We start from the raw sequence: 25231 nt of genomic DNA, 5'->3' as shown, positions 1-25231 counted from the left end.
CAAACGGGGCAGGGGGTGTGATCGGGGCGGCTGCATTACGTCACACGCAGCCGCTGCGATCAGTAAAATGGCGACGGGTCTCATGCGGGCGCAGCAGGAGGCTACCTCATTTTTACCAATCACGCTGAAATTGCGGTCGCACCACAATTTCAGCGTGTTGAAGGGGGGATGGGGTGGCTGTTAGCATGCTGGATGGCCTTGCCTTGTGATGGGCGACCCCCAGCATGTGATCCAAAGGATTGCAAATTCTGCTACTGAGGGACTAATTCAGATCTGTTCGCTCGCTAGCTAGTTTTTGCAGCGCTGCGATCAGATAGTCGCCGCCTATAGGGGAGTGTATTTTAGCTTTGCAAGTGTGCGAACGCATGTGCAGCCGCCCTGTACAAAGACAGCTTGTGCAGTTTCTGAGTAGCTCTGACCTTACTCAGCCGCTGCCATCACTTCAGCCTGTCCGGTCCCGGAATTGACATCATACACCCGCCCTGCAAAGGCTTTGACACACCTGCGTTTTTCCAGCCACTCCCAGAAAACGATCAGTTACCACCCACAAACGCCCTCTTCCTGTCAAACACCTTGCGAACGGCTGTGCGAATGGATTCTTCGCTAGAACCAGTGCACAACAACGATCCGCTTTGTAACCGTACGATGCACCTGTGCATTGCGGTGTATACACATGCGCAGTAGTTACCTGATCGCTGTGCAGCGGAAAACACTAGCGAGCGAACAGATCTGAATCAGGGGAGGCGGTCAGGATCCCGCCGGATGGAATCCCGGCGGTCGAAATACCGGCGGTAGAAATACCGACGCCGGAATCCCGACCGGCACAATCCTGACATATTCTCCCTCCGTGGGTGTCCACGACACCCATAGAGGGAGAATATAATAGTGTGCCGAGCGTAACGAGGCACCGTGCCCGCAGCGTGGCGAGCGAAGCGAGCCCGCAAGGGGCTGCATTCTGCTCGCCACCCCTGACGGGATTGTGTGGTCGGGATTCCGGTGTCAGTATTTCGACCGCCGGGATCCCGTCCAGCGGGATTTAGTACTGATCCCTGAATTAGACCCTGAATCAGGTCCATAGGCAGCAGTGGAAACAGTGAATTACACTACATTATATAAAATAAAGACATTTAGCAGATTTGTTGCTAAGTTATCAATGATGCACAGCGCAGCTGGATCACATAGGGGGTAATTCCAAGTTGATCGCAGCAGGAAATTTTTTAGCAGTTGGGCAAAACCATGTGCACTGCAGGGGAGGCAGATATAACATTTGCAGAGAGAGTTAGATTTGGGTGGGTTATATTGTTTCTGTGCAGGGTAAATACTGGCTGCTTTATTTTCACACTGCAATTTAGATTTCAGTTTGAACACACCACACCCAAATCTATCTCTCTCTGCACATGTTATATCTGCCTCCCCTGCAGTGCACATGGTTTTGCCCAATTGCTATCAAAAATCCTGCTGCGATCAACTTGGAATTACCCCCATAGTGCTACAGCTTTTTCTGCAAGTCTTACAAATAATCATACAACCCCTGTAACATACAAATACCAGGTTAGCCTGCTAGAATAACAGATCATGGGCCTAATTCACACCTGGTCGCAGCAGCATTTGTTAGCTAATGGGCAAAACCATATGCACTGCAGGTGCGGCAGATGTAACATGTGCAGAGAGAGCAGGGCCGGTTCCACACCTTGTGGTGCCCAGTGCAAAAGTTTCCACTGCCCCCCCCCCCCCGCGCGGCAAAATAATTAGTTGCGCGTCAAAAAGTAGGGGCGTGGCCAGTTATGCCCCCAGATTTGCCCCAAGTAGTTGTGCCCCCCAGTTGATTTGCCCCCTGTAGCTATGCCCCGTCGCTGTGCCCCTTGTTGCTTTGCCCCCCGTAGTTGTGCCCCCTGTTGCTGTGCCCCCTGTTGCTTTGCCCCCAGTAGATTTGCCCCAGTAGTTGTGCCCCCAATAGTTGTGCCCTCTGCTTCTGTGCCCTCTACTGCTGTGCCCCCAATAGTTGTGCCCTCTGCTGCTGTGCCCCCTGTTGTGTCCTCTGCTGCTGTGCCCCCTGTCAAACACACACAAAAATAAAAAAAACACTACTTACCACTGCCCCGCTCCTGCTTCCCGACCGGCTGCTGCTGCTCCATCTGGCCACCGCGGCTCCTCTCTATGGGAGAGACGTCATGACGTCTCTCCCATAGCAGCGCCGCACAGACACTGGAGGTCAATACTGACCTCTAGTCAGTGGCGTAAGTTCGTCCCAGTCGCCCGGAGGCATGATAAATGTTGGTGCCCCCCTACATATACACACACATACCATATGTAACTATCCGGCACTCAGGGTGAACAGTAGCAGCGTGCTCAGGTACCTTTCCCAACAGTAATATAGATACACATAAAAAGTAGACGCACTCCAAGTCAGTCATTACAATAAAAACAGAAACCAGCATACCTTTATAGTACACCTACATCACTCCCTCACCCGCCAGTAGGTCTCGATGGAGATGCTTTGGCGCAGCGGTGTGCCGATAAATATAAAAAACACACAAACACCTCATTCACTTAAAAGCACACACACGCCTCTTTCACTTAAACATACACACATGCCTCTTTCGTCGGGCAGCTCGGCGGTGGATCTGCCAGTGTGTAGGGCCCATCAGTTAAAGTGACCGCAGTTCAGTTGGTTCCCAGGATTGTAGCAGGCAGCAGTGAATGAGGCCAGTCCTGCTGTCTGTGTGGTCCTGCTCTCCCCCTAGCTCCAAACCACAATGGGCTGCCAGAGATTGTTACTGGAGAGGGGTGCATGCAGCAGCAAGGAACTTGCCATGAGGAGAGTATTTGTCTGCTACTCTAGGGGAGCTCACACGTATCACTGCTTCTGCGGATTAATTATTGCTGGCTCCGAACCATTGCAGTTGGAGGCACCGCCAGGCAGTGCCCCTCCTTAGCTAGTGCCTCGGGCAGGTTCCATCCTGGTCGATAAAGAGATACGCTCTTGGCACTAAATAACCTTCTCCCCCCTACTACACATTGCCCCCCCACTCAGGGGCAAACGTAGGATATGCAGGAGGGGGTTTCCAGAGGGGGGTGGAGCCAAGCATGGGGGTGGAGACTGTGGTGACCCAGTATATGCCAGGTCCATTAAACTAGCATAGAAAGAAAGGCCTACATGTGATGATAGATAGATAGATAGATAGATAGATAGATAGATAGATAGATAGATAGATAGATAGATAGATAGACAGACAGACAGACAGACAGGCAGACAGATAGATAGACAGACCAAATGTATTTTAAAATAGTCATAGAGCTATTCTAATAATGTATTAGAAAACCATCACTGTATAGAAACATGACAATGCCAGGTGCTAGACCTTGAAGGGGTTAGCCAGATAAGGAAACCAATATATATATATATATATATATAGCAAAGAAACAAAGAGGCGGCACTCGGAGACTGTGTAATCAAAGTGTATTCACGAAAAGTATCATCAACGTTTCGGGGACCAGTTCCCCTTCTTCAGGATCCTGAGGAAGGGGAACTGGTCCCCGAAACGTTGATGATACTTTTCGTGAATACACTTTGATTACACAGTCTCCGAGTGCCGCCTCTTTGTTTCTTTGCTGTATGTACCGGTGGGAGACCCCCGGACGGGGAGGGCACAGGAGCAAGACATATCCCTTGGTGGATTACGTGAGTGCCGGGGCTACTGCACAGATATATATATATATATATATATAGCAGGGCCGGTTCAAGGGCGCAGAGCGCCCCGGGCAGGAAAGGGGCGTGGCCTAATACAGGGGGCGTGGTGAGTCACGCCCCCTGTACATTGAAAGCGCCGCTTGAATGCTGAGCGGTGCGCGATGACGTCATCGCGCACCGCACAGCAAAAGGTCCTCTCCACGAAGAGAAACTAGACGCTATGCGTCTAGTTCCCTTCGTGGAGAGGACCTTTGCTGTGCGGTGCGCGATGACGTCATCGCGCACCGCTCAGCAGTTACTCTCCACGAAGGGAAACTAGACGCATAGCGTCTAGTTCCCTTCACAGGAGGCGCCGAGGACGGGGACGGCAGCGGGCAGCGGAGGCGGACGGGGGACACAGCGGGCAGCAGTGGCGGATCTTGCCACGGTGCGGCGCCCTCCGGATGGCGCCAGCGCCCTCCGGAAGGCGGCGCCCCGGGCAAAAGTCCTGCTTGCCCGTGGCAAGAACCACCACTGAATATACATACATACACACTCCCCATCCTCAGGTAGCATATGCCGGTGCCCTCTGGTAATAATGAAACAAAGCCATTACCATCCAAATAATACATGTGTCGGCGGCACTCGTAGCTCAGAAAGACTTTGTCTTCAGTGCTTCAACGCTTCAATGGCATTTACAAGACATTTTCACATTACACATACACTGTATAATTAATATATATATATATATATATATATATATAATATTTGTACACATGTAGCCATGCTCATCCATCTCGCAATGCGTACACATAGCGGCATGGATGATGCAAGTAGTGTGACCGCTGCGCATGTGCGTACGCACATACACTGTATTCCAATGTGCAAATGCCACGCTGCGATCAATCGCAGTGTGGCGCATATGCGCTATCCGTGATGCGTATGCCTGTGCGTACACATCGCGAGATAGAGGAGGCTGGCTACATCTGTAATATATATATATATATATATATATATATATATATATATAATATAAACTTATAAAATATTACTGCATGCTGTATGTATATTTGTGAATTATCTAAGCTTGAAATACAGTACCTTCCTCCAGGAAGGAAGAGTGGGCTGAGTGAATAGAAGCAGAACGGAATGTAAGGGCTGTGGCAGCATCAGAGACAACAGCAGCTGCAGCTGACATACAGCCAGCCAACAACAGGTGTACAACCCGCGATTTGCGGGTCTCTAAAAGGGGCAGAGTCAAATCCAAAAGAGGCGGGGCTTAAGTCGTGGGTCTCCGCGGCGGGTTTTTTACAAAAATAATAATAATTTGGTCTGGCAGTGGGGGTTTCTAGGTACTCAGAAACCCCTCCTGCGTGCGCTAGTGCCCCCACTACCCCAGACAGATCTCCATGTCCCCCTATCAGCCAGTGCACCTCTGTAGGCAGCCTGTCAGTCTTTAAAGAAAAAAAAAAAGTCCTGCAACCTGCATGACATTTTACTTTTTAAAGACTGACTGCAGCATGTGCCAACAGTGCAATCAGACTCATTCAGTGGCACCTGACTTTCCCCACTCTGTCTGCCCTCGTGTACCTGCTCCTGTGCACAGGCTGGCAGGCTACAGCTGATGACTGCCTGGGGGATCGCTGTGCAGGCTGCTGAACTCACCTCTCCTGGATGCGCACCCTCTTCCCTTTCATCCTCCGAGGTGCGTGACAGCCGTGACTTCAGTGGCGCGTGTACCGCCTTTCAGTTAGGTGGGACGAGCCTCTTCTCACTACAGTGGCCTCACTAGTAACAGTCTGTATGGGCTGCCTGTCATGCACAAAACCGCGACCCGGTGATTACCTAAGGGGGCGGAGCCACAGATGACAGGCGGCCTCACGCACCAACCAGCCCACCGGTAATTCCCCTGGTGAAGTTAATGGCCCTGGACTCACAGCTCCTCCGTCTGCAATAGCAGTGAGCAGACAGTGGAGAAGTGCCCCCTTGAGGTCAGGAGCCCGGCGGCAGCCGACTCCACTGCCTCCCACAGTTCCGCCCCTGCCTCTAGTGTCTGTCACTGGAGCCGGCTGCAGTGGACGCCCATACAGCCCACGGCGTCTGCTGCAGCCGGAGTGCGGGTAGGTGGCGGTGACTGCGGCCGCGCCCCCAGGCCGCAGCGCCCCGGGCGAAGGCACTGCTTGCCCACACCAAGAACCGCTCCTGAGGGTGAGTTAGATTTGGGTGGGGTGTGTTCAAACTGAAATCTAAATTTCAGTGTAGAAATAAAGCGGACAGTATTTACCCTGCACAGAAACAATATAACCCACCCAAATCTAACTCTCTCTGCACGTGTTATATCTGCCCCACCTGCAATGCACATTGTTTTGCCCATGAGCTAACACATTTGCTGCTGCGATCAGGTCTGAATTAGGCCCCATGTTCTGCACAACCGGCACAATATAACAATCAGGATGCTGGATAATATTCTTTACAAGTCTCGCTTTCTGCTTTACAGTACAGCGGAGACATGGATGAGAACAGATTTGTAGCTGTCACCAGTTCCAACGCAGCAAAGATTTTTAACATGTATCCGAGGAAGGGGAAAATCTCGGTTGGCTCTGATGCAGATGTTGTGATTTGGGATCCAGAAGCTAGCAGGTAACTCATGTCAGATTTTCTTCATGAGCTTCAGTGCATAATGTGATATGGGTAATGCTTAAGCTCCTCTACAGGACTCACGCAGCAGAGTACAAAGGCCCAGGAGAACAGATGACACTCATGGGTGAATCTAGGACTTTGTGGGCCCCAGGGCCGAAATGCTTCTAGTAAGACAGGCGTTCATTTTATGGCCCATTGTAGTGCCCTAGTTCACATTATTCCATATAGTGCCCCTAGTTCATATTATGCCACTTTGTAGTGCCCCCAGTTCAGATTATGAGACACAATGACAACAGTTCCAAATTATGACACAATACCCTACAATTCGCATTATGCTACAACGAAGTGTCGCCAGTCATTTTATGACAGTCTACTACCCCCAGCTCACACAATGCCACACAGTGCCCCCTGTTCACATTATGCCACACAGTGCCCCCTGTTCACATTATGCCACACAGTGCACCCAGTTCACATTATGCCACACAGTGCCCCCAGTTCACATTATGCCACACAGTGCCTCCAGTTTACATTGGTGCACTCCAGACTTCTCATTCTCAGCTGCCATCTTCTCTCCCTTGAGCTCTGGGTGACTACTTGAGATCTACTGTGTGTTGGTGACCTGATAGATGGGGTCAGGCTACAAACGACTCACAACACTCTAGTACACACTAGCAGAGCTGTAACTAGGTGTGTGCAGAAGATGCATTGCCCACAGCGCATTTTCCCTGTGGGCGCACCTTCTACATACATCCCGAGTGGCTGTATATTCCCCCTGCTGAGTGCTGGCAGCCGCTCCTCCTTTTCCCGCTCCCCTATGCGATCTTGCAGCATCTAGCACCCGCAGCCCCAAGCTCCGATGAGCGGGAGCCTCTGCAGCATATAGTCAGCAGTAGCGCTGGCTACCAGTAACTCCCCTGTGTGCTGCGCTCCCGCAGCCTCCCTCTCTTTGTCCCTGTGTGCTGAGCTCCCGTGGCCCACCCCCTCTCTTGGCCACCATGTGCTGCGCTCTCATGGCCCCCATCTCTTGGCCCATGGGTGCTGCACTCCCGCGGCCCCCCTCTCTTGGCAGTCAGTGTACAGAGGGAGTGCTGGGTCAGGAAGAAGGAGAAATCATGTAAGTGGCTGCCTACACACTACACTACAGTACACTATACTACACTACAGTACACTACACTACAGTACACTACACTACACTACAGTACACTACACTACACTACAGTACACTATACTACACTACAGTATACCACATTACACTCTAAGGGTAGGGGGGGATGTAAAGTGCTCTGCCTGCTGTAATGTGTAAAAGGGAGCTCTACCTGCCGTAATGTGTAAAAGGGAGCTCTGCCTGCCGTAATGTGTAAAAGGGAGCTCTACCTGCCGTAATGTGTAAAAGGGGACTCTACCTGCCGTAGTGTGTAAAAGGGAGCTCTGCCTGCCGTAATGTGTAAAATGGAGCTCTGCCTGCCATAATGTGTAAAAGGGAGCTCTACCTGCCGTAATGTGTAAAAGGGGACTCTACCTGCCGTAATGTGTAAAAGGGAGCTCTGCCTGCCGTAATGTGTAAAATGGAGCTCTGCCTGCCATAATGTGTAAAAGGGAGCTCTACCTGCCGTAATGTGTGATAGGAGCTCTACCTGCCGTAATATGCAAAATGTGGCTCTACCTGGCGTAATGTGTGCAAGTGGCGCTACTGTGCGGAGTCATTTGAATAATGGAGACTACTGTGCAGTGTACGCCCCTAACAACATTATATTGTATTATAGCAATGAAACCAACAGGGTACTAGACCAGAGTTGGTATGAGTACATTATGGAAGGGAAGAAGAGGACGTTCTAACCACCAATCTGTATTGTGCAGTATGTGAAGTGTTGCTTGCGTAACCCGTAGCAACCAGATGTTAAGTTAATTTGCTATGGGCCAAATAAAAAAACTCTTCGAATGGAATTGGTTGCTCTGGACTACAAAACCTTTAACCTGTGCACCAGCTGTTTTATCATTGTCCCACGGGCTATAGCAGCATGTGCACATTACTTTGTTATGCTCTGCTAACATCAAGTCTCCTATTCACGCCAGAATCTAATCCACTTACAGCAGCGAGTAGAGTCAACTAAATGTCAGCAAGGCATAAATTTAAGGTTATTTAAGTGAAGAATATTCTGCAGATAAAATGACTCCGCTCCTGGAGCATCAATTAGACTATTTGAAAGAGCTCGATGTCAGCAAAGAAATGAGGACAGCCTCAGTGCAGCCGGGGCCAGAAGCCGGTGTCAGCAGTAGGATTATATCAGTCCCTAATGGTAAATATTATATAGTGCTTTCTTCCGAACTCTCTGTACTGCAGGGAACATGTGCAAAATGAAGTACAGAAGATAATATTCATATAATATTACAAATCTACAAATGTGCCGCACAGCGATAAGCATTCTGTCCCAGGATTCCTGCAGAGCCGGCCCTAACCATTATGATGCCCTAGGCAAGATTTTGGCTGGTGCCCCCTAGCACCACCGCTGGTTCCGCCTCTGACCTTGCACCTCTTTCCCAGCACCACCACCCCTCATCCATAGCAGTCCTTATTTTGGTGTTTGTACCCCCTATATTTTAAATAGGAACAGTTCGCACATTTGGCACACAGCTCAAAAAGGGGTGTGTTTTTGCTGGCAAGGGGCATGGCCCCAAATGGTAACCCCAATTCCAATTACGCCACACAGTACTGCAACTTTATCCACATTTGAACATGCAATAGTGTCCATAATCCATATTACATCCCAAAGTAGTATCACTTTAGCTTATAAACGTTACTCCTCACAGTAAAGCCCCTTATTCACATTATATCACACTGAATTGCTCCTTATTCACATTACACCCCACCCTATTGCTCTTTATTTACATTAGACGACACAGTAGTGCCCTTTCTATATGCAATGCCACATAGTAGAGCACCTTATACACATAATGCCACACAGTAATGTCCCTTACACATATGAAACATATTATTAATGTCCTTATAAATATAATGTGCCTTACACATTATGACAACCTTTATTAATGCCCTTTTACACATAATGTCCCTTACACATATGCTGCACATTATTAATGCCCTTATACACATAATGACACACATAGTGCCCCCTAGACATTTGCTGCACATTATTAGTGCCCCTAGACACATAATGACACACATACAGTAGTACCCTGTTACACATATGCCGCACATTATTAATGCCCTTATACACATAATGACACACATAGTGCCCCTTACACATTTGCTGCACATTATTAGTGCCCCTATACACATAATGACACATACAGTAGTACCCTGTTACACATGTGCCACACATTATTAATGCCCTTATACACATAATGACACACATAGAGCCCCTTACACATATGTTGCACATTTTTAATGAATTTTTACATAACACACATAATGCTCCGTACACATATTCCGAACACTACTGCACAACCAACCCACTCACATGCACACAGCACTCACACTGCCACTAACACTGTGACCTCTGCCTCTGCTTGGATACAGATGTGTCCTCATAAATCTTGCCTCAGTGCTAACGATGGGCACATGTTTTTAATGAAAATGCATCTTATTTGCATTGCTATGTGGCTAGGATGCACAAGCAGCTTCTACTGATTAAACTGATATGTAGCATGTCTATATACTGTGTGAGACTGTGGCTGTATCTGCATATGAAATGCTACATACAGAATATAGGCATGCCACATATCATTTTAATCAGCAGAAGCTGCTGATGCCCCTAGGCATATCAAATGCCCTAGGCAATTGCCTAGTTTGCCTATGCCTATGGCCGGCTCTGGATTCCTGTGTCATGTTCTAGAGGATTACAAGGGTGTAGTATGGTATGCCGGCGGCCGGGCTCCCGGCAGCCAGCATACCGACGCTGGAATCCCGACTGCCGAAATACCGACAGCTGGGTGAGCGCAAATGAGACCCTTGAGGGCTCGCTGAGCTCGCCACGCTGTGGGCACGGTGGCACGATATGCGCGCCGCGCTATCTATTCTCCTTCCAGGGGGGTCATGGACCCCCAAGAGGGAGTAAAAGGTGTTGGTATGCCGGGTGTCGGGATTCCGGCGCCGGTATACTGTGCGCCGGGATCCCAACAGCCGACAAACTGAAGACCACCCGATTACAATTACTGAAGCCTCAGTCACTGCATCATCCTACCTCTGCTTTCCCTGATTGATAGTATTTATGCACAAGTACCCGACTATTATCACTTGTGTAACTGGTTGTGCCATAGGGACTGAGGGGAGGGAGAGTCAGGGGCAAAGTGCGGGCACAGTAGTCTGGCCTGTGTTATGTTTCCCTTATATTCTATAGGAGTTTTCCTATAATGTACCTAGGATGGGGGATATAGGGGGCAGGGACGTGCGGTGAGCTACATGGCTCAGGAGGCACTGGCTAACCCCAGAGCCAGATTTGCCTCACCTGCCTCACCCCACCTCACTTCACTGATAGGGATCATTCAGACTGGATTGCTGCAGCGGCAGAGATCGCAGTCTGAAGCCCTTTAGGGACTGCGCCCGCACTGCATGTGCGTAACCTGGGAGGCTCAGTGAGATGCTAAAAGCAGTTGGTGGGGTGCAGTCCAGACAACACAGGCATGTCTGGAATGTTGCGGTGGCGGGTCGCGGCGGCTGCGTGTCACATGTCACCCTACCCACATGCACTTCCAGCGCAGCTAGGCTGTGCATACAGGGGCAAAAGCATCAGTGCCATGCAATGTTTTCGCACCCATGCATGGGGGGGGGGGTAGCCCTGTGCTGTGCGTCCCCCCGCGTGTCAGAGAAACTGATCGTAGATGTGCTAAATTTAGCACATCTATGGTCAGATCTGAATTACCCCCATAGAGCATAGTTTAGTAAATATAAATGTTCTTGATGCAAGCATGAGAATTGCGTGGTCTGCGCTTGCGGTAGCTGTAACAATGATTCATGTAGAAACATTGGGGGTCATTCCGAGTTGTTCGCTCATTGCCGATTTTCGCTATGCTGCGATTTGTTGCTAACTGCGCATTCGCAAGGCACGCAGGGCACATGCGCTTAGTTATTTAACTAAAAACTTAGCAGTTTTGCTGTGAATCCTGCGGCGCTTTTCAGTCGCACTGCTGATCGGCGAATGATTGACAGGAAGTGGGTGTTTCTGGGTGGTAACTGACCGTTTTCCGGGAGTGTGCTAAAAAACGCAGGCGTGTTAGGTAAAAACGCGGGAGTGTCTGGAGAAACGGGGGATTGGCTGGCCGAACGCAGGGCGTGTTTGTGACGTCAAACCAGGAACTAAACGGACCGAGCTGATCGCAATCTGTGAGTATGTCTGGAGCTACTCAGAAACTGCTAAGAATTATTTAGTAGCAATTCTGCTAATCTTTCGTTCGCTATTCTGCTAAGCTAAGATACACTCCCAGAGGGCGGCGGCCTAGCGTGTGCAATGCTGCTAAAAGCAGCTAGCGAGCGAACAACTCGGAATGAGGGCCATTGTCTTACAATTGTTTTTAGTATTTTGCGCAAGGTATTTGAAGTATATATATATATATATCAACAAGGGGTCCGTTATGCTTAACAGAGGGGGTGATTCAGTAAGGATTGCTGATGCGATCCTTACTGTATTTACTCCAGTGGCCGGGTTCTGTGAACGCGCAGGACCCGTTCTGCGCATGTGCAGAACGGATCTTGTGATCTCAGTGCAGGAATGCAAACGCCTCTGCCTGATTGACAGGTAGGGGCGTTCGCAGCGAGGGACGGGGCAGCCGTTATTCAGTAAACGGGGGGCATGTTGCCTTGTTTTAAGGGAATGGCAAGGCTGAGAAATCTTAAGCTCACACAGCCTGCCGTCGCAGATGAATGCGATGGTCTTCTCAGATGCGATCGCATCACACATGCAGGGAGGAGGTACGCAACTTTGCAATTGCCATCCTTAGTAAATTAGGCCCAAAGTACATGATCAGGAACAGTGGGGGTCATTCCGAGTTGATCGTAGCTGTGCAAAATTTAGCACAGCTACGATCATCTTTCCTGACATGCGGGGGGACGCCAAGCAGAGGGCTAGTCCGCCCCGCATGTCAGTCCGGCCCCCCTCGCAGAAGTGCAAAGGCATCGTACAGCGGCGATGCCTTTGCACTTCAGGAGTAACTCCCGGCCAGCGCAGCTTTAGCGAGCTGGCCGGGAGCTACTCCTCGCTCTCTGGCCCGCAGCGGCTGCGTATGATGTCACGCAGCCGCTGCTGCCCGCCCTCCGTTCGGTCCAGCCATGCCTGCGTTGGCCGGACCGCGCCTACGAAATGACGGCCAAACGCCGCCGTTTCACCCCCTCTCGCCCATCTATCACCTCTGCCTGTCAATCAGGCAGAGGCGATCGATGTCCTGCCACAGCTGTCGGCCGCCCCGCATGCGCAGCAGGGACCCAGTATGAACAAAACTACAAAAAAGTTACTTACACTACAGAACATTGTAGGACATGTACTTGCAGCATCGGTCATTGGGCCTAATTCAAACCTGATCTAGCACATCTACAATCAGTCTTCAGACATGTGTGGGGGGGACGCCCAGCACAGGGCTAGTCCGCCCCGCATGTCAGGCCCGACCCTTCCCCGCACAAGTACAAAAGCATCGCACAGCGGCAATGCTTTTGTACTGGAAGAGTAGCTCCCGGCCAGTGCTGCTCCTGCACGCTGGCAGGAGCTACTTGTCGCTGTGAGGGTCGCAGCGGCTGCATGTGACATCACGCACCCGCCACGGCCTGCCCCCCCCAACGCCTGCGTTGCCCAGACCGCGCCCCCTAAACGGCGGCCAAACGCCGCCGGCCCGCCCCCTCCCGCCCAGCGACCGCCTCTGCCTGTCAGAGGCGATCGCAGGGCTAAGACAGCCGGCGCATGTGAAAATGCACAGCAGCGATCAGGTCTGAATTAGCCCCATTATACCCAAATAAGCAACAGGGCAGCAGAGCCCAAAGGATACTGTAGGTTCTGTTGTAGGCAGTTGGGATAAGGTGATGTTATAAGCGAGGGAAGGAAAAGCACATGAGGGAAGAGGGCCCTGCTCCTGAGACCTTACCCATCTAAAGAGGATGGGCAGACAGACAGGGGTAATGCAGATGGGGTAGACAGTGAACATGTATCAGAGGGATAGGATGAGGCTTTGATAAAGAAGTGGGTCTTGAGAGCCCGTTTGAAGTTTTATGGAGAGGTGGAGCATCCTTTAAGTGAGAGGGAGAGAGTTCCAGAGGTATGGAACAGCACAGGCAAAATATTGGAAGTGGAAGGAAGAACTCAGTTGGGAGGAGAGGCGACACTTATCATTATCTTTATAGAGTGACTAGGCCCAGCAGCCTAAAGCAGCTCAAACTCCGGTGTCAGAGCAAAAACGCAATAAAGACGAAATAACAAATGGTGGAGAAAAATAAGATTCATCTGAGTATAATAGAGAGTGTTTCCTGGAACTAGTTTAATAGTTATACATAGAAACATAGAAACATAGAATTTGTCGGCAGATAAGAACCACTTGGCCCATCTAGTCTGCCCCTTTTTTTTAAATATTATTTTTATCTCTAACCTTATTTGATCCTTATTTCTTTGTAAGGATATCCTTATGTCTATCCCATGCATGTTTAAATTGCTCTACTGTCTTAGCCTCTACCACCTCTGATGGGAGGCTATTCCACTTGTCCACTACCCTTTCTGTGAAATAATTTTTCCGCAAATTTCCCCTGAACCTCCCCCCCTCCAGTCTCAGTGCATGTCCTCGTGTCCTATTGCTTCTCTTCATTTGGAGAATGTTTCCCTCCTGGACTTTGTTAAAACCCTTGATATATTTGAAAGTTTCTATCATGTCCCCCCTTTCCCTTCTCTGCTCCAAACTATACATATTGAGATTTTTTAGTCTTTCTGGGTATGTTTTGTGATGTAGGCCATGCACCATTTTAGTTGCCCTCCTTTGTACAGTTTCTAATGTATTAATATCCTTTTGAAGATATGGCCTCCAGAACTGAATACAGTATTCTAGATGAGGCCGTACCAATGACCTATACAGTGGCATTATTACTTCTTTCTTTCTGCTGCTGATTCCTCTCCCAATGCAGCCAAGCATCTGACTAGCCTTCCTCATTGCCTTGTTACATTGCTTACCTGCCTTTAAGTCATCTGAAATAGTGACTCCTAGATCCCTTTCCTCCTCAGTAGTTTCCAGTATAGTGCCATTAATACTGTATTTAGCTTTAGGATTTTTGAGACCCAAGTGCATGATTTTGCATTTTTTGGCATTAAACTGTAATTGCCAGACTCTTGACCATTCCTCTAGTCTACCTAGATCCTCAATCGTTTGTTTTACCCCACCTGGTGTGTCTACCCTGTTGCATACCTTTGTGTCATCTGCAAAAAGGCATACTTTCCCTTTAATGCCATTTGCAATGTCACCAATAAAGATATTAAAAAGCACTGGTCCAAGTACAGATCCCTGGGGTACTCCACTGGTAACATTTCCCTCCTGTGAATGCACTCCATTTACCACAACTCTCTGTTTTCTATCCTTCAACCAAGATCTTATCCATTCAATAATCCTAATATCCAATCCCAAACTTTCAAGTTTATTTAGCAGTCTGCGATGTGGAACTGTGTCAAAAGCCTTACTAAAGTCTAGATAAGCTATATCCATGGCTCCACCTTTATCCATCACTTTAGTCACACAATCAAAAAAGTCAATAAGATTTGTTTGACATGATCTCCCTCCAGTGAATCCATGCTGTTTGGGATCCAGTAAATTGCCGGATTTGAGATAATCTACAACTCTTTCTTTTAAGAGTGTTTCCATCAATTTCCCTACTACTGATGTAAGACTCACTGGTCTGTAGTTGTTTGCCTCTTCCTTGCTTCCACTTTTGTGCAGTGGGACTACGTTTGCTCTTTTCCAGTCCCCTGGAATTACTCCTGTAGCTAATGACTGGTTTAATAATTCTGTCAGTGGTGCTACCAGCACCTCTTTAAGTTCTTTTAGTATCCTTGGATGTATCCCATCTGGCCCCATAGATTTGTCCACTTTCAGCTTTGAGAGTTCTGTTAGGACCTTCTCCTCTGTAAATGTACTTGTTTCATTTTCCTGAATATCCCTGCAACTTAACTGTGGCCCCTTCCCCTCTCTTTCAGTAGTAAATACTGAGCAAAAATAATCATTAAGATGATCTGCTATTAAATTGTCTCCTTCAACAAGACTCCCAGTGTCCGTCTTTAGTTTTATAATTCCGCCTTTTGTTTTTCTCCTTTCGCTTATATACCTAAAAAAAGTTTTGCCTCCTTTACCCACTGACTGGGCCATTTTCTCCTCAGCTTGTGCCTTTGCACATCTGATTACCTTCTTTGTCTCCTTCTGTCTAACAAGATATATCTTTTTGTCTTCATTATTTTGTGTCTGCTTATATTTCCTAAAAGCCATCTTTTTTGCTCTCACAATATTTGCTACTTCTTTTGCAAACCACACTGGCTTCCTTTTCCTTGTGTTTTTCCTAACAGTTTTGATACAAAGGTCTGTTGCCTTCAATATTGCACATTTTAATGTTTCCCACCTCTCCTGCACTGTTTCCAAGTTCCTCCACTCTGCCAAAGAATCGCTTACACATTTTCCCATCCCTACAAAATCAGCCTTCCTAAAATCCAACACCTTTGTTTTTGTATGGGACGAGTCAGTCTCTGTCTTAATGCTGAACCATACTGCTTGATGATCACTGGATCCCAGGTTTTCACCCACTTTTACGTCCGATAATCTGTCTCCATAGTGATGAGTAGGTCAATGGCAAGAAAATATTTAGACTTAATATGTACGGCAACTCAAGAAAATACACAGACTGAGCAGTTAAAAAAAAAATGTTGAAGACGTACTGAATCTTTGTTTTCCCATTAATAAATAATTTTAGCTAGTGTATAAGCTGGACTTTCACAGTGCTCATTAGTGTGAAGGAAACAATTCTGCCTGGATGTATGAGTTTGGCGGCCGTGCAGGATGGCGGTCGAATGCAGACTTTTTTTTAAGGGGGCAATCATTTTACAAGGCTAAACCATGCCATGTAAATGACTGCCCCTTTCAAAAAAACGTCCGAGTTCGGCTGTCATCCTGCAAAACTAGGATTTCATTACATCCCGGCCTTGGAATCAATTTTGAACTGAAATCATTCAGAGGCACAGAAAAGTGGTCACTTACTGGCCTGTGGCATCTTACACCGTAAACTTGCGTACTTGCACCTGCTTTTTTTTTACACATTTGTGTATTTGCACAGCAAGGCGCATTAATTGTCAGAGAAATAAATATTTGCTCCTGGTGAGTGGATACCATTATTTATGTTCTACATACAGCGTCCTTTGTATAATATCACTTTAATGGCCCTTATTTCACATACAGTGTCCTCATACATCATAGCTGCAGTCACGCCAAACAGCCCCTCTGGAAGCGCCAAGTCCTGTGAGACTCTGCTAGCTTCTGTTTTGACGAAAATGCACCTTAGTCACACTGCGACGAAGATGCACAGGACTTGAGATTGTGTTTATTTAATATGCCACGCTTGCATGTCTGTGTGCGACTGAGTATCCAAAGCTGTGTACAAAGTGCTATGACGCAGCGGCTGCAGCTTTTTTTCCATGCCAAGTTCTGTTGTGCTGTGTGTACAGACTCAGGGCCTAATCCAGCATGTGTTGTACATGTGTGAAAAATCGCACACCTACAGCCCTTTACTCTGACATGTGTGGGAACGCCTAGCACAGAGCAAGTACGCCCCGCAAACATGCGAGCACATCACAAGACGGTGATACTCTCGCATGTTTAGGGTTGCCCTCGACCTACACTGCCGAGCTGTGAAGGCAGGCGGCTACCCATCATGTTTTGGCTCCCAGGGGCAGTGTGTGACATCACGCAGCCATTGCATTCTGCCCCACAAACGGTCCGGACATGCCTGTGTTGTCCGGACCGCGCCCCCCCCCCCCAATGCCAACGCAAAGCCCCCTCCCACCCCGCGAACTGTCAATCAATTACATCTGCGACTTTATGCTAATGCTAATAAAAGCCCAAGCGTGCGGCTGCCTGTGCAGGGGCTGGCGCGTCCACTTCGTTCATCTTTAGATGCAACAATCCCGCTTGGGATAGCTCATTGATACTATGCTAGGTGTAGATTCTCCGTCGGCTTTCGGCCTCCAATGTGAGCGACTAAGCGTCTTAAGTTCACAACCAGTTATGCAACGTGCCCAGCGTCAGTCCCATAAAACTGTGCGTCTCCATTGCGTCTGACTAGCCACCTCCCACTCACCAACCAGGAGCAACGCATACATTTCCAGTACAGTTCTGAGACCGTGCGTCTCAATTGCTGCTGTGCTTCTGTGTGCGCACACTGTGGGTCACATGCGCTGTGCGACTTTATAACCACTTAGACGCATACACAGCAGAGAAATATCCAGCATATGTGTGAATATCGGCGTTGCGTGCAACTCAGAATCTATGAACGTGGGAATACGTTCTGCTCTTAGTAGTCCCTTTTTGTATGACTTATACATCTACGCTGATGCTCCCTCAAACTCACCTGCCTAACACGTCAATTTATCACAGTCCGCATCTCAGATGTTTATGGGATGTGATAAATACAACTAAAATCGCATTGTGATAACTGAATACAAAGCAACGCTGTATCAATTATCGCATGCAGGGGCAGAGCTTGTGAGAAAGCTCTGTCCCTGCAAATCCGGTCACTGCACTTCCCAGGAAAAATATCCTGAGCGTGTAACTGCACGTGCGCCGCCACCGCCATCGGCTGAGCCCTGAGCGTGTGACTTTACCTGCCAGGACCAATGATTGGTTATCTGGGAGGGCAGATGGTCATCTGACCCTGGGCTCAACAGTGACCTCTGGTGCTGTTGTTGTGAGATGCCGCTTCACAGTATCACAATACTGCACACCGGGAGCCACAGTAAGAGCACAGTGGGGGTCATTCCGAGTTGTTCGCTCGTTATTTTTTTCTCGCAACGGAGCGATTAGTCGCTAATGCGCATGCGCAATGTCCGCAGTGCGACTGCGCCAAGTAAATTTGCTATGCAGTTAGGTATTTTACTCACGGCATTACGAGGTTTTTTCTTCGTTCTGGTGATCGTAATGTGATTGACAGGAAGTGGGTGTTTCTGGGCGGAAATTGGCCGTTTTATGGGTGTGTGCGAAAAAACGCTACCGTTTCTGGGAAAAACGCGGGAGTGGCTGGAGAAACGGAGGAGTGTCTGGGTGAACGCTGGGTGTGTTTGTGACGTCAAACCAGGAACGAAACTGACTGAACTGATCGCAGATGCCGAGTAAGTCTGGAGCTACTCAGAAACTGCTAAGAAGTGTCTATTCGCAATTCTGCTAATCTTTCGTTCGCAATTTTGATAAGCTAAGATTCACTCCCAGTAGGCGGCGGCTTAGCGTGTGCAAAGGTGCTAAAAGCAGCTTGCGAGCGAACAACTCGGAATGACCCCCAGTGATCAGATGACAAGCTGCCCTCGCCAAATCACCGGTTCCTGAGGACAGGTAAGTATTACTTTTATTTTTTTATTTATTTTTATTTACTTTTTTTGGGGGGGTTGTACACAATGATCAGCCTGTGTGTCCATCAGACACACATAGCTGATCGTGCAGGAGTCGGGGAACCAGAGGGGAGTCCAGATAGTGCTATCTCAAGATAGTATTACAGGTTGAGTATCCCTTATCCAAAATGCTTGGGACCAGAGGTATTTTGGATATCGGATTTTTCTGTATTTTGGAATAATTGCATACCATAATGAGATATCATGGTAATGGGACCTAAGTCTAAGCACAGAATGCATTTATGTTACATATACACCTTATACACACAGCCGGAAGGTCATTTTAGCCAATATTTTTTTATAACTTTGTGCATTAAACAAAGTGTGTCTACATTCACACAATTCATTTATGTTTCATATACACCTTATACACACAGCCTAAAGGTCATTTAATACAATCTTTTTAATAACTTTGTGTATTAAATAAAGTTTGTGTACATTGAGCCATCAAAAAACAAAGGTTTCACTATATCACTCTCACTCAAAAAAGTCCGTATTTCGGAATATTCCGTATTTCGGAATATTTGGATATGGGATACTCAACCTGTATTATCACAGGGCTCCCTCTGGTATTTTTTTACTTTGTTTTTTTGTAAATTCAGGCAGATCGCATTTCCCATTAAAAGTATGAGAATTGCAATCTGACTACTAAAAAAATGCAATATTAAGTAGTGATGAGCGGGTTCGGTTCCTCGGAATCCGAACCCGCCCGAACTTCACCTTTTTTTACACGGGTCCGAGCGACTCGGATCCTCCCGCCTTGCTCGGTTAACCCGAGCGCGCCCGAACGTCATCATCCCGCTGTCGGATTCTCGCGAGGCTCGGATTCTATCGCGAGACTCGGATTCTATATAAGGAGCCGCGCGTCGCCGCCATTTTCACACGTGCATTGAGATTGATAGGGAGAGGACGTGGCTGGCGTCCTCTCCGTTTAGAATAGATAGAGAGTGAGACACTTGATTTACTGGAGCATTAGGAGGAGTACTCAGAGAGTGCAGAGTTTTGCTGATAGTTATACTAGTGACTGACCACCAGTGCAGTTTTATTTATTTTTATTATTTAATATAATCCGTTCTCTGCCTGAAAAAAAACGATACACAGTCACATACAGAGCCGGCCCTAACCAATATGATGCCCTAGGCAAGATTTTGGCTGGTGCCCCCTAGCACCACAGCTGGTTCCGCCTCTGACCTTGCACCTCTTTCCCAGCACCATCACCCCTCACCCATAGCAGTCCTTATTTTGGTGTTTGTACCCCCTATATTTTAAATAGGAACAGTTTGCACATTTGGCGCACAGCCCAAAAAGGGGTGTGTTTTTGCTGGCAAGGGGCATGGCCACACAACAGTAACCCCAATTCCAATTACGCCACACAATACTCCAACTTCATTCACATTTGATCATGCGATAGTGTCCATAATTCATATTACATCCAACAGAAGTATTACTTTACCTTATAAACGTTACTCCTCACAGTAGAGCACCTTATTCACAATACATCACACTGAATTTCTCCTTATTCACATTATACCACACCTTATTGCTCTTTATTCACATTAGATGACACAGTAGTGCCTTTTCTATATGCAACGCCACATGGTAGAGCACCTTATACACATAATGCCACACATTAGTAATGCATTTATACACCTAATTCCACACAGTAAAGCCCCTTACACATATGAGACACATTATTAATGTCCTTATAAACATAATGCACCTTACACATTGTGACATCTTTTATTAATGCCCTTTTACACAAAATGTCCCTTACACATATGCCGCACATTATTAATGCCCTTATACACATGACACATAGTGCCCCCTACACATTTGCTGTACATTATAGTGCCCCTATACACATGAGATGCTTACAGTAGTACCCTGTTACACATATGCCGCACATTATTAATGCCCTTATACACATAATGACACGCATAGTGCCCCTTACACATATTCCGAACACTACTGCACAACCAACCCACTCACATGCACACAGCTATCACACTTCCACTAACACTGTGACCTCTGCCTCTGCTTGGATACAGATGTGTCCTCATAAATTTTGCCTCAATGCTAACGTCGGGCACCTTTTTTTTAATCAAAATGCATCTTATTTGCATTGCTATGTGGCTAGGATGCACAATCAGCTTCTGCTGATTAAAATGATATGCAGCATGCCTATATATTGTGTGAGACTGTGGCTGTATCTGCATATGAAATGCTACACACAGAATATAGGCATGCCACATATCATTTTAATCAGCAGAAGCTGCTGATGCCCCTAGGCATATCAAATGCCCTAGGCAATTGCCTAGTTTGCCTATACCTATGGCCGGCTCTGGTCACATACCATATCTGTGCTCAGCCTCAGTGTGCTGCATCATCTATGTATATCTGACTGTGCTGAGTGCTCACTGCTCACACAGCTTAATTGTGGGGGAGACTGGGGAGCAGTTATAGCAGGAGTACATATTTAACAGTGCACACTTTTGCTGCCAGAGTGCCACTGCCAGTGTGACTGACCAGTGACCACTGACCACCAGTATATTGTGATTGTCTGCCTGAAAAAGTTAAACACTCGTCGTGTGGTGTTTTTATTCTATAAACGCATTCTGCTGACAGTGTCCAGCAGGTCCGTCATTATATAATATATACCTGTCCTGCAGTAGTGATATATATATATATGTTTTATATCATTATCATCCAGTCTATACTAGCAGCAGACGCAGTACGGTAGTCCATGGCTGTAGCTACCTCTGTGTCGGCAGTCGCTCGTCCATCCATAATTGTATACCTACCTGTGGTGTTTTTTTTTTTTTCTATCTTCTTCATACTAGTAGTTTACTTTAGGAGTCTGCAGTGCTGACAGTGTCCAGCAGGTCCGTCATTATATAATATATACCTGTCCTGCAGTAGTGATATATATATATTTTTTTTATATCATTATCATCCAGTCTATACTAGCAGCAGACGCAGTACGGTAGTCCATGGCTGTAGCTACCTCTGTGTCGGCAGTCGCTCGTCCATCCATAATTGTATACCTACCTGTGGTGTTTTTTTTTTTTTCTATCTTCTTCATACTAGTAGTTTACTTTAGGAGTCTGCAGTGCTGACAGTGTCCAGCAGGTCCGTCATTATATAATATATACCTGTCCTGCAGTAGTGATATATATATATTTTTTATATCATTATCATCCAGTCTATACTAGCAGCAGACGCAGTACGGTAGTCCACAGCTGTAGCTACCTCTGTGACGGCAGTCGCTCGTCCATCCATAAGTATACTAGTATCCATCCATCTCCATTGTTTACCTGAGGTGCCTTTTAGTTGTGCCTATTAAAATATGGAGAACAAAAATGTTGAGGTTCCAAAATTAGGGAAAGATCAAGATCGACTTCCACCTCGTGCTGAAGCTGCTGCCACTAGTCATGGCCGAGACGATGAAATGCCATCAACGTCGTCTGCCAAGGCCGATGCCCAATGTCATAGTACAGAGCATGTAAAATCCAAAACACCAAATATCAGTAAAAAAAGGACTCAAAAATCTAAAATAAAATTGTCGGAGGAGAAGCGTAAACTTGCCAATATGCCATTTACCACACGGAGTGGCAAGGAACAGCTGAGGCCCTGGCCTATGTTCATGGCTAGTGGTTCAGTTTCATATGAGGATGGAAGCACTCAGCCTCTCGCTAGAAAAATGAAAAGACTCAAGCTGGCAAAAGCACAGCAAAGAACTGTGCATTCTTCGAAATCACAAATCCACAAGGAGAGTCCAATTGTGTCATTTGCGATGCCTGACCTTCCCAACACTGGACGTGAAGAGCATGCGCCTTCCACCATTTGCACGCCCCCTGCAAGTGCTGGAAGGAGCACCCGCAGTCCAGTTCCTGATAGTCAGATTGAAGATGTCAGTGTTGAAGTACACCAGGATGAGGAGGATATGGGTGTTGCTGGCGCTGGGGAGGAAATTGACCAGGAGGATTCTGATGGTGAGGTGGTTTGTTTAAGTCAGGCACCCGGGGAGACACCTGTTGTCCGTGGGAGGAATATGGCCATTGACATGCCTGGTGAAAATACCAAAAAAATCAGCTCTTCGGTGTGGAAGTATTTCAACAGAAATGCGGACAACATTTGTCAAGCCGTGTGTTGCCTTTGTCAAGCTGTAATAAGTAGGGGTAAGGACGTTAACCACCTCGGAACATCCTCCCTTATACGTCACCTGCAGCGCATTCATCATAAGTCAGTGACAAGTTCAAAAACTTTGGGCGACAGCGGAAGCAGTCCACTGACCAGTAAATCCCTTCCTCTTGTAACCAAGCTCACGCAAACCACCCCACCAACTCCCTCAGTGTCAATTTCCTCCTTCCCCAGGAATGCCAATAGTCCTGCAGGCCATGTCACTGGCAATTCTGACGAGTCCTCTCCTGCCTGGGATTCCTCCGATGCATCCTTGCGTGTAACGCCTACTGCTGCTGGCGCTGCTGTTGTTGCTGCTGGGAGTCGATGGTCATCCCAGAGGGGAAGTCGTAAGACCACTTTTACTACTTCCACCAAGCAATTGACTGTCCAACAGTCCTTTGCGAGGAAGATGAAATATCACAGCAGTCATCCTGCTGCAAAGCGGATAACTGAGGCCTTGGCATCCTGGGCGGTGAGAAACGTGGTTCCGGTATCCATCATTACTGCAGAGCCAACTAGAGACTTGTTGGAGGTACTGTGTCCCCGGTACCAAATACCATCTAAGTTCCATTTCTCTAGGCAGGCGATACCGAAAATGTACACAGACCTCAGAAAAAGACTCACCAGTGTCCTAAAAAATGCAGTTGTACCCAATGTCCACTTAACCACGGACATGTGGACAAGTGGAGCAGGGCAGGCTCAGGACTATATGACTGTGACAGCCCACTGGGTAGATGTATGGACTCCCGCCGCAAGAACAGCAGCGGTGGCACCAGTAGCAGCATCTTGCAAACGCCAACTCTTTCCTAGGCAGGCTACGCTTTGTATCACCGCTTTCCAGAATACACACACAGCTGAAAACCTCTTACGGCAACTGAGGAAGATCATTGCGGAATGGCTTACCCCAATTGGACTCTCCTGTGGATTTGTGGCATCGGACAACGCCAGCAATATTGTGTGTGCATTAAATCTGGGCAAATTCCAGCACGTCCCATGTTTTGCACATACCTTGAATTTGGTGGTGCAGAATTATTTAAAAAACGACAGGGGCGTGCAAGAGATGCTGTCGGTGGCCAGAAGAATTGCGGGACACTTTCGGCGTACAGGCACCACGTACAGAAGACTGGAGCAACACCAAAAACGCCTGAACCTGCCCTGCCATCATCTGAAGCAAGAAGTGGTAACGAGGTGGAATTCAACCCTCTATATGCTTCAGAGGTTGGAGGAGCAGCAAAAGGCCATTCAAGCCTATACAACTGAGCACGATATAGGAGGTGGAATGCACCTGTCTCAAGCGCAGTGGAGAATGATTTCAACGTTGTGCAAGGTTCTGCAACCTTTTGAACTTGCCACACGTGAAGTCAGTTCAGACACTGCCAGCCTGAGTCAGGTCATTCCCCTCATCAGGCTTTTGCAGAAGAAGCTGGAGACATTGAAGGAGGAGCTAACACAGAGCGATTCCGCTAGGCATGTGGGACTTGTGGATGGAGCCCTTAATTCGCTTAACAAGGATTCACGGGTGGTCAATCTGTTGAAATCAGAGCACTACATTTTGGCAAACCGTGCTCGATCCTAGATTTAAAACCTACCTTGGATCTCTCTTTCCGGCAGACACAAGTCTGCTGGGGTTCATAGAACTGCTGGTGAGAAAATTGTCAAGTCAAGCGGAACGCGACCTGTCAACATCTCCTCCTTCACATTCTCCCGCAACTGGGGGTGCGAGGAAAAGGCTCAGAATTCCGAGCCCACCCGCTGGCGGTGATGCAGGGCAGTCTGGAGCGACTGCTGATGCTGACATCTGGTCCGGACTGAAGGACCTGACAACGATTACGGACATGTCGTCTACTGTCACTGCATATGATTCTCTCCCCATTGAAAGAATGGTGGAGGATTATATGAGTGACCGCATCCAAGTAGGCACGTCAGACAGTCCGTACTTATACTGGCAGGAAAAAGAGGCAATTTGGAGGCCCTTGCACAAACTGGCTTTATTCTACCTAAGTTGCCCTCCCACAAGTGTGTACTCCGAAAGAGTGTTTAGTGCCGCCGCTCACCTTGTCAGCAATCGGCGTACGAGGTTACATCCAGAAAATGTGGAGAAGATGATGTTCATTAAAATGAATTATAA

At 47.7% G+C, this 25231-nt stretch overlaps 1 protein-coding gene across 1 annotated transcript in view; it reads left to right on the top strand.

Annotated features, from left to right (window-relative positions):
- DPYS (dihydropyrimidinase) overlaps positions 1–25231 on the top strand; it is a 109465-nt gene that overhangs the window by 51016 nt on the left and 33218 nt on the right. The window contains exon 7 of the mRNA XM_063924305.1: positions 6168–6310. Coding sequence (XP_063780375.1) covers positions 6168–6310 — 143 coding nt within the window. The remainder of the gene's footprint in view (positions 1–6167; positions 6311–25231) is intronic.

Source organism: Pseudophryne corroboree, chromosome 5 (genome assembly GCF_028390025.1).
Source record: "Pseudophryne corroboree isolate aPseCor3 chromosome 5, aPseCor3.hap2, whole genome shotgun sequence".
Classification (NCBI taxonomy): Eukaryota; Metazoa; Chordata; class Amphibia; order Anura; family Myobatrachidae; genus Pseudophryne; species Pseudophryne corroboree.
This window is presented reverse-complemented; position numbering and strand designations above follow the sequence as displayed.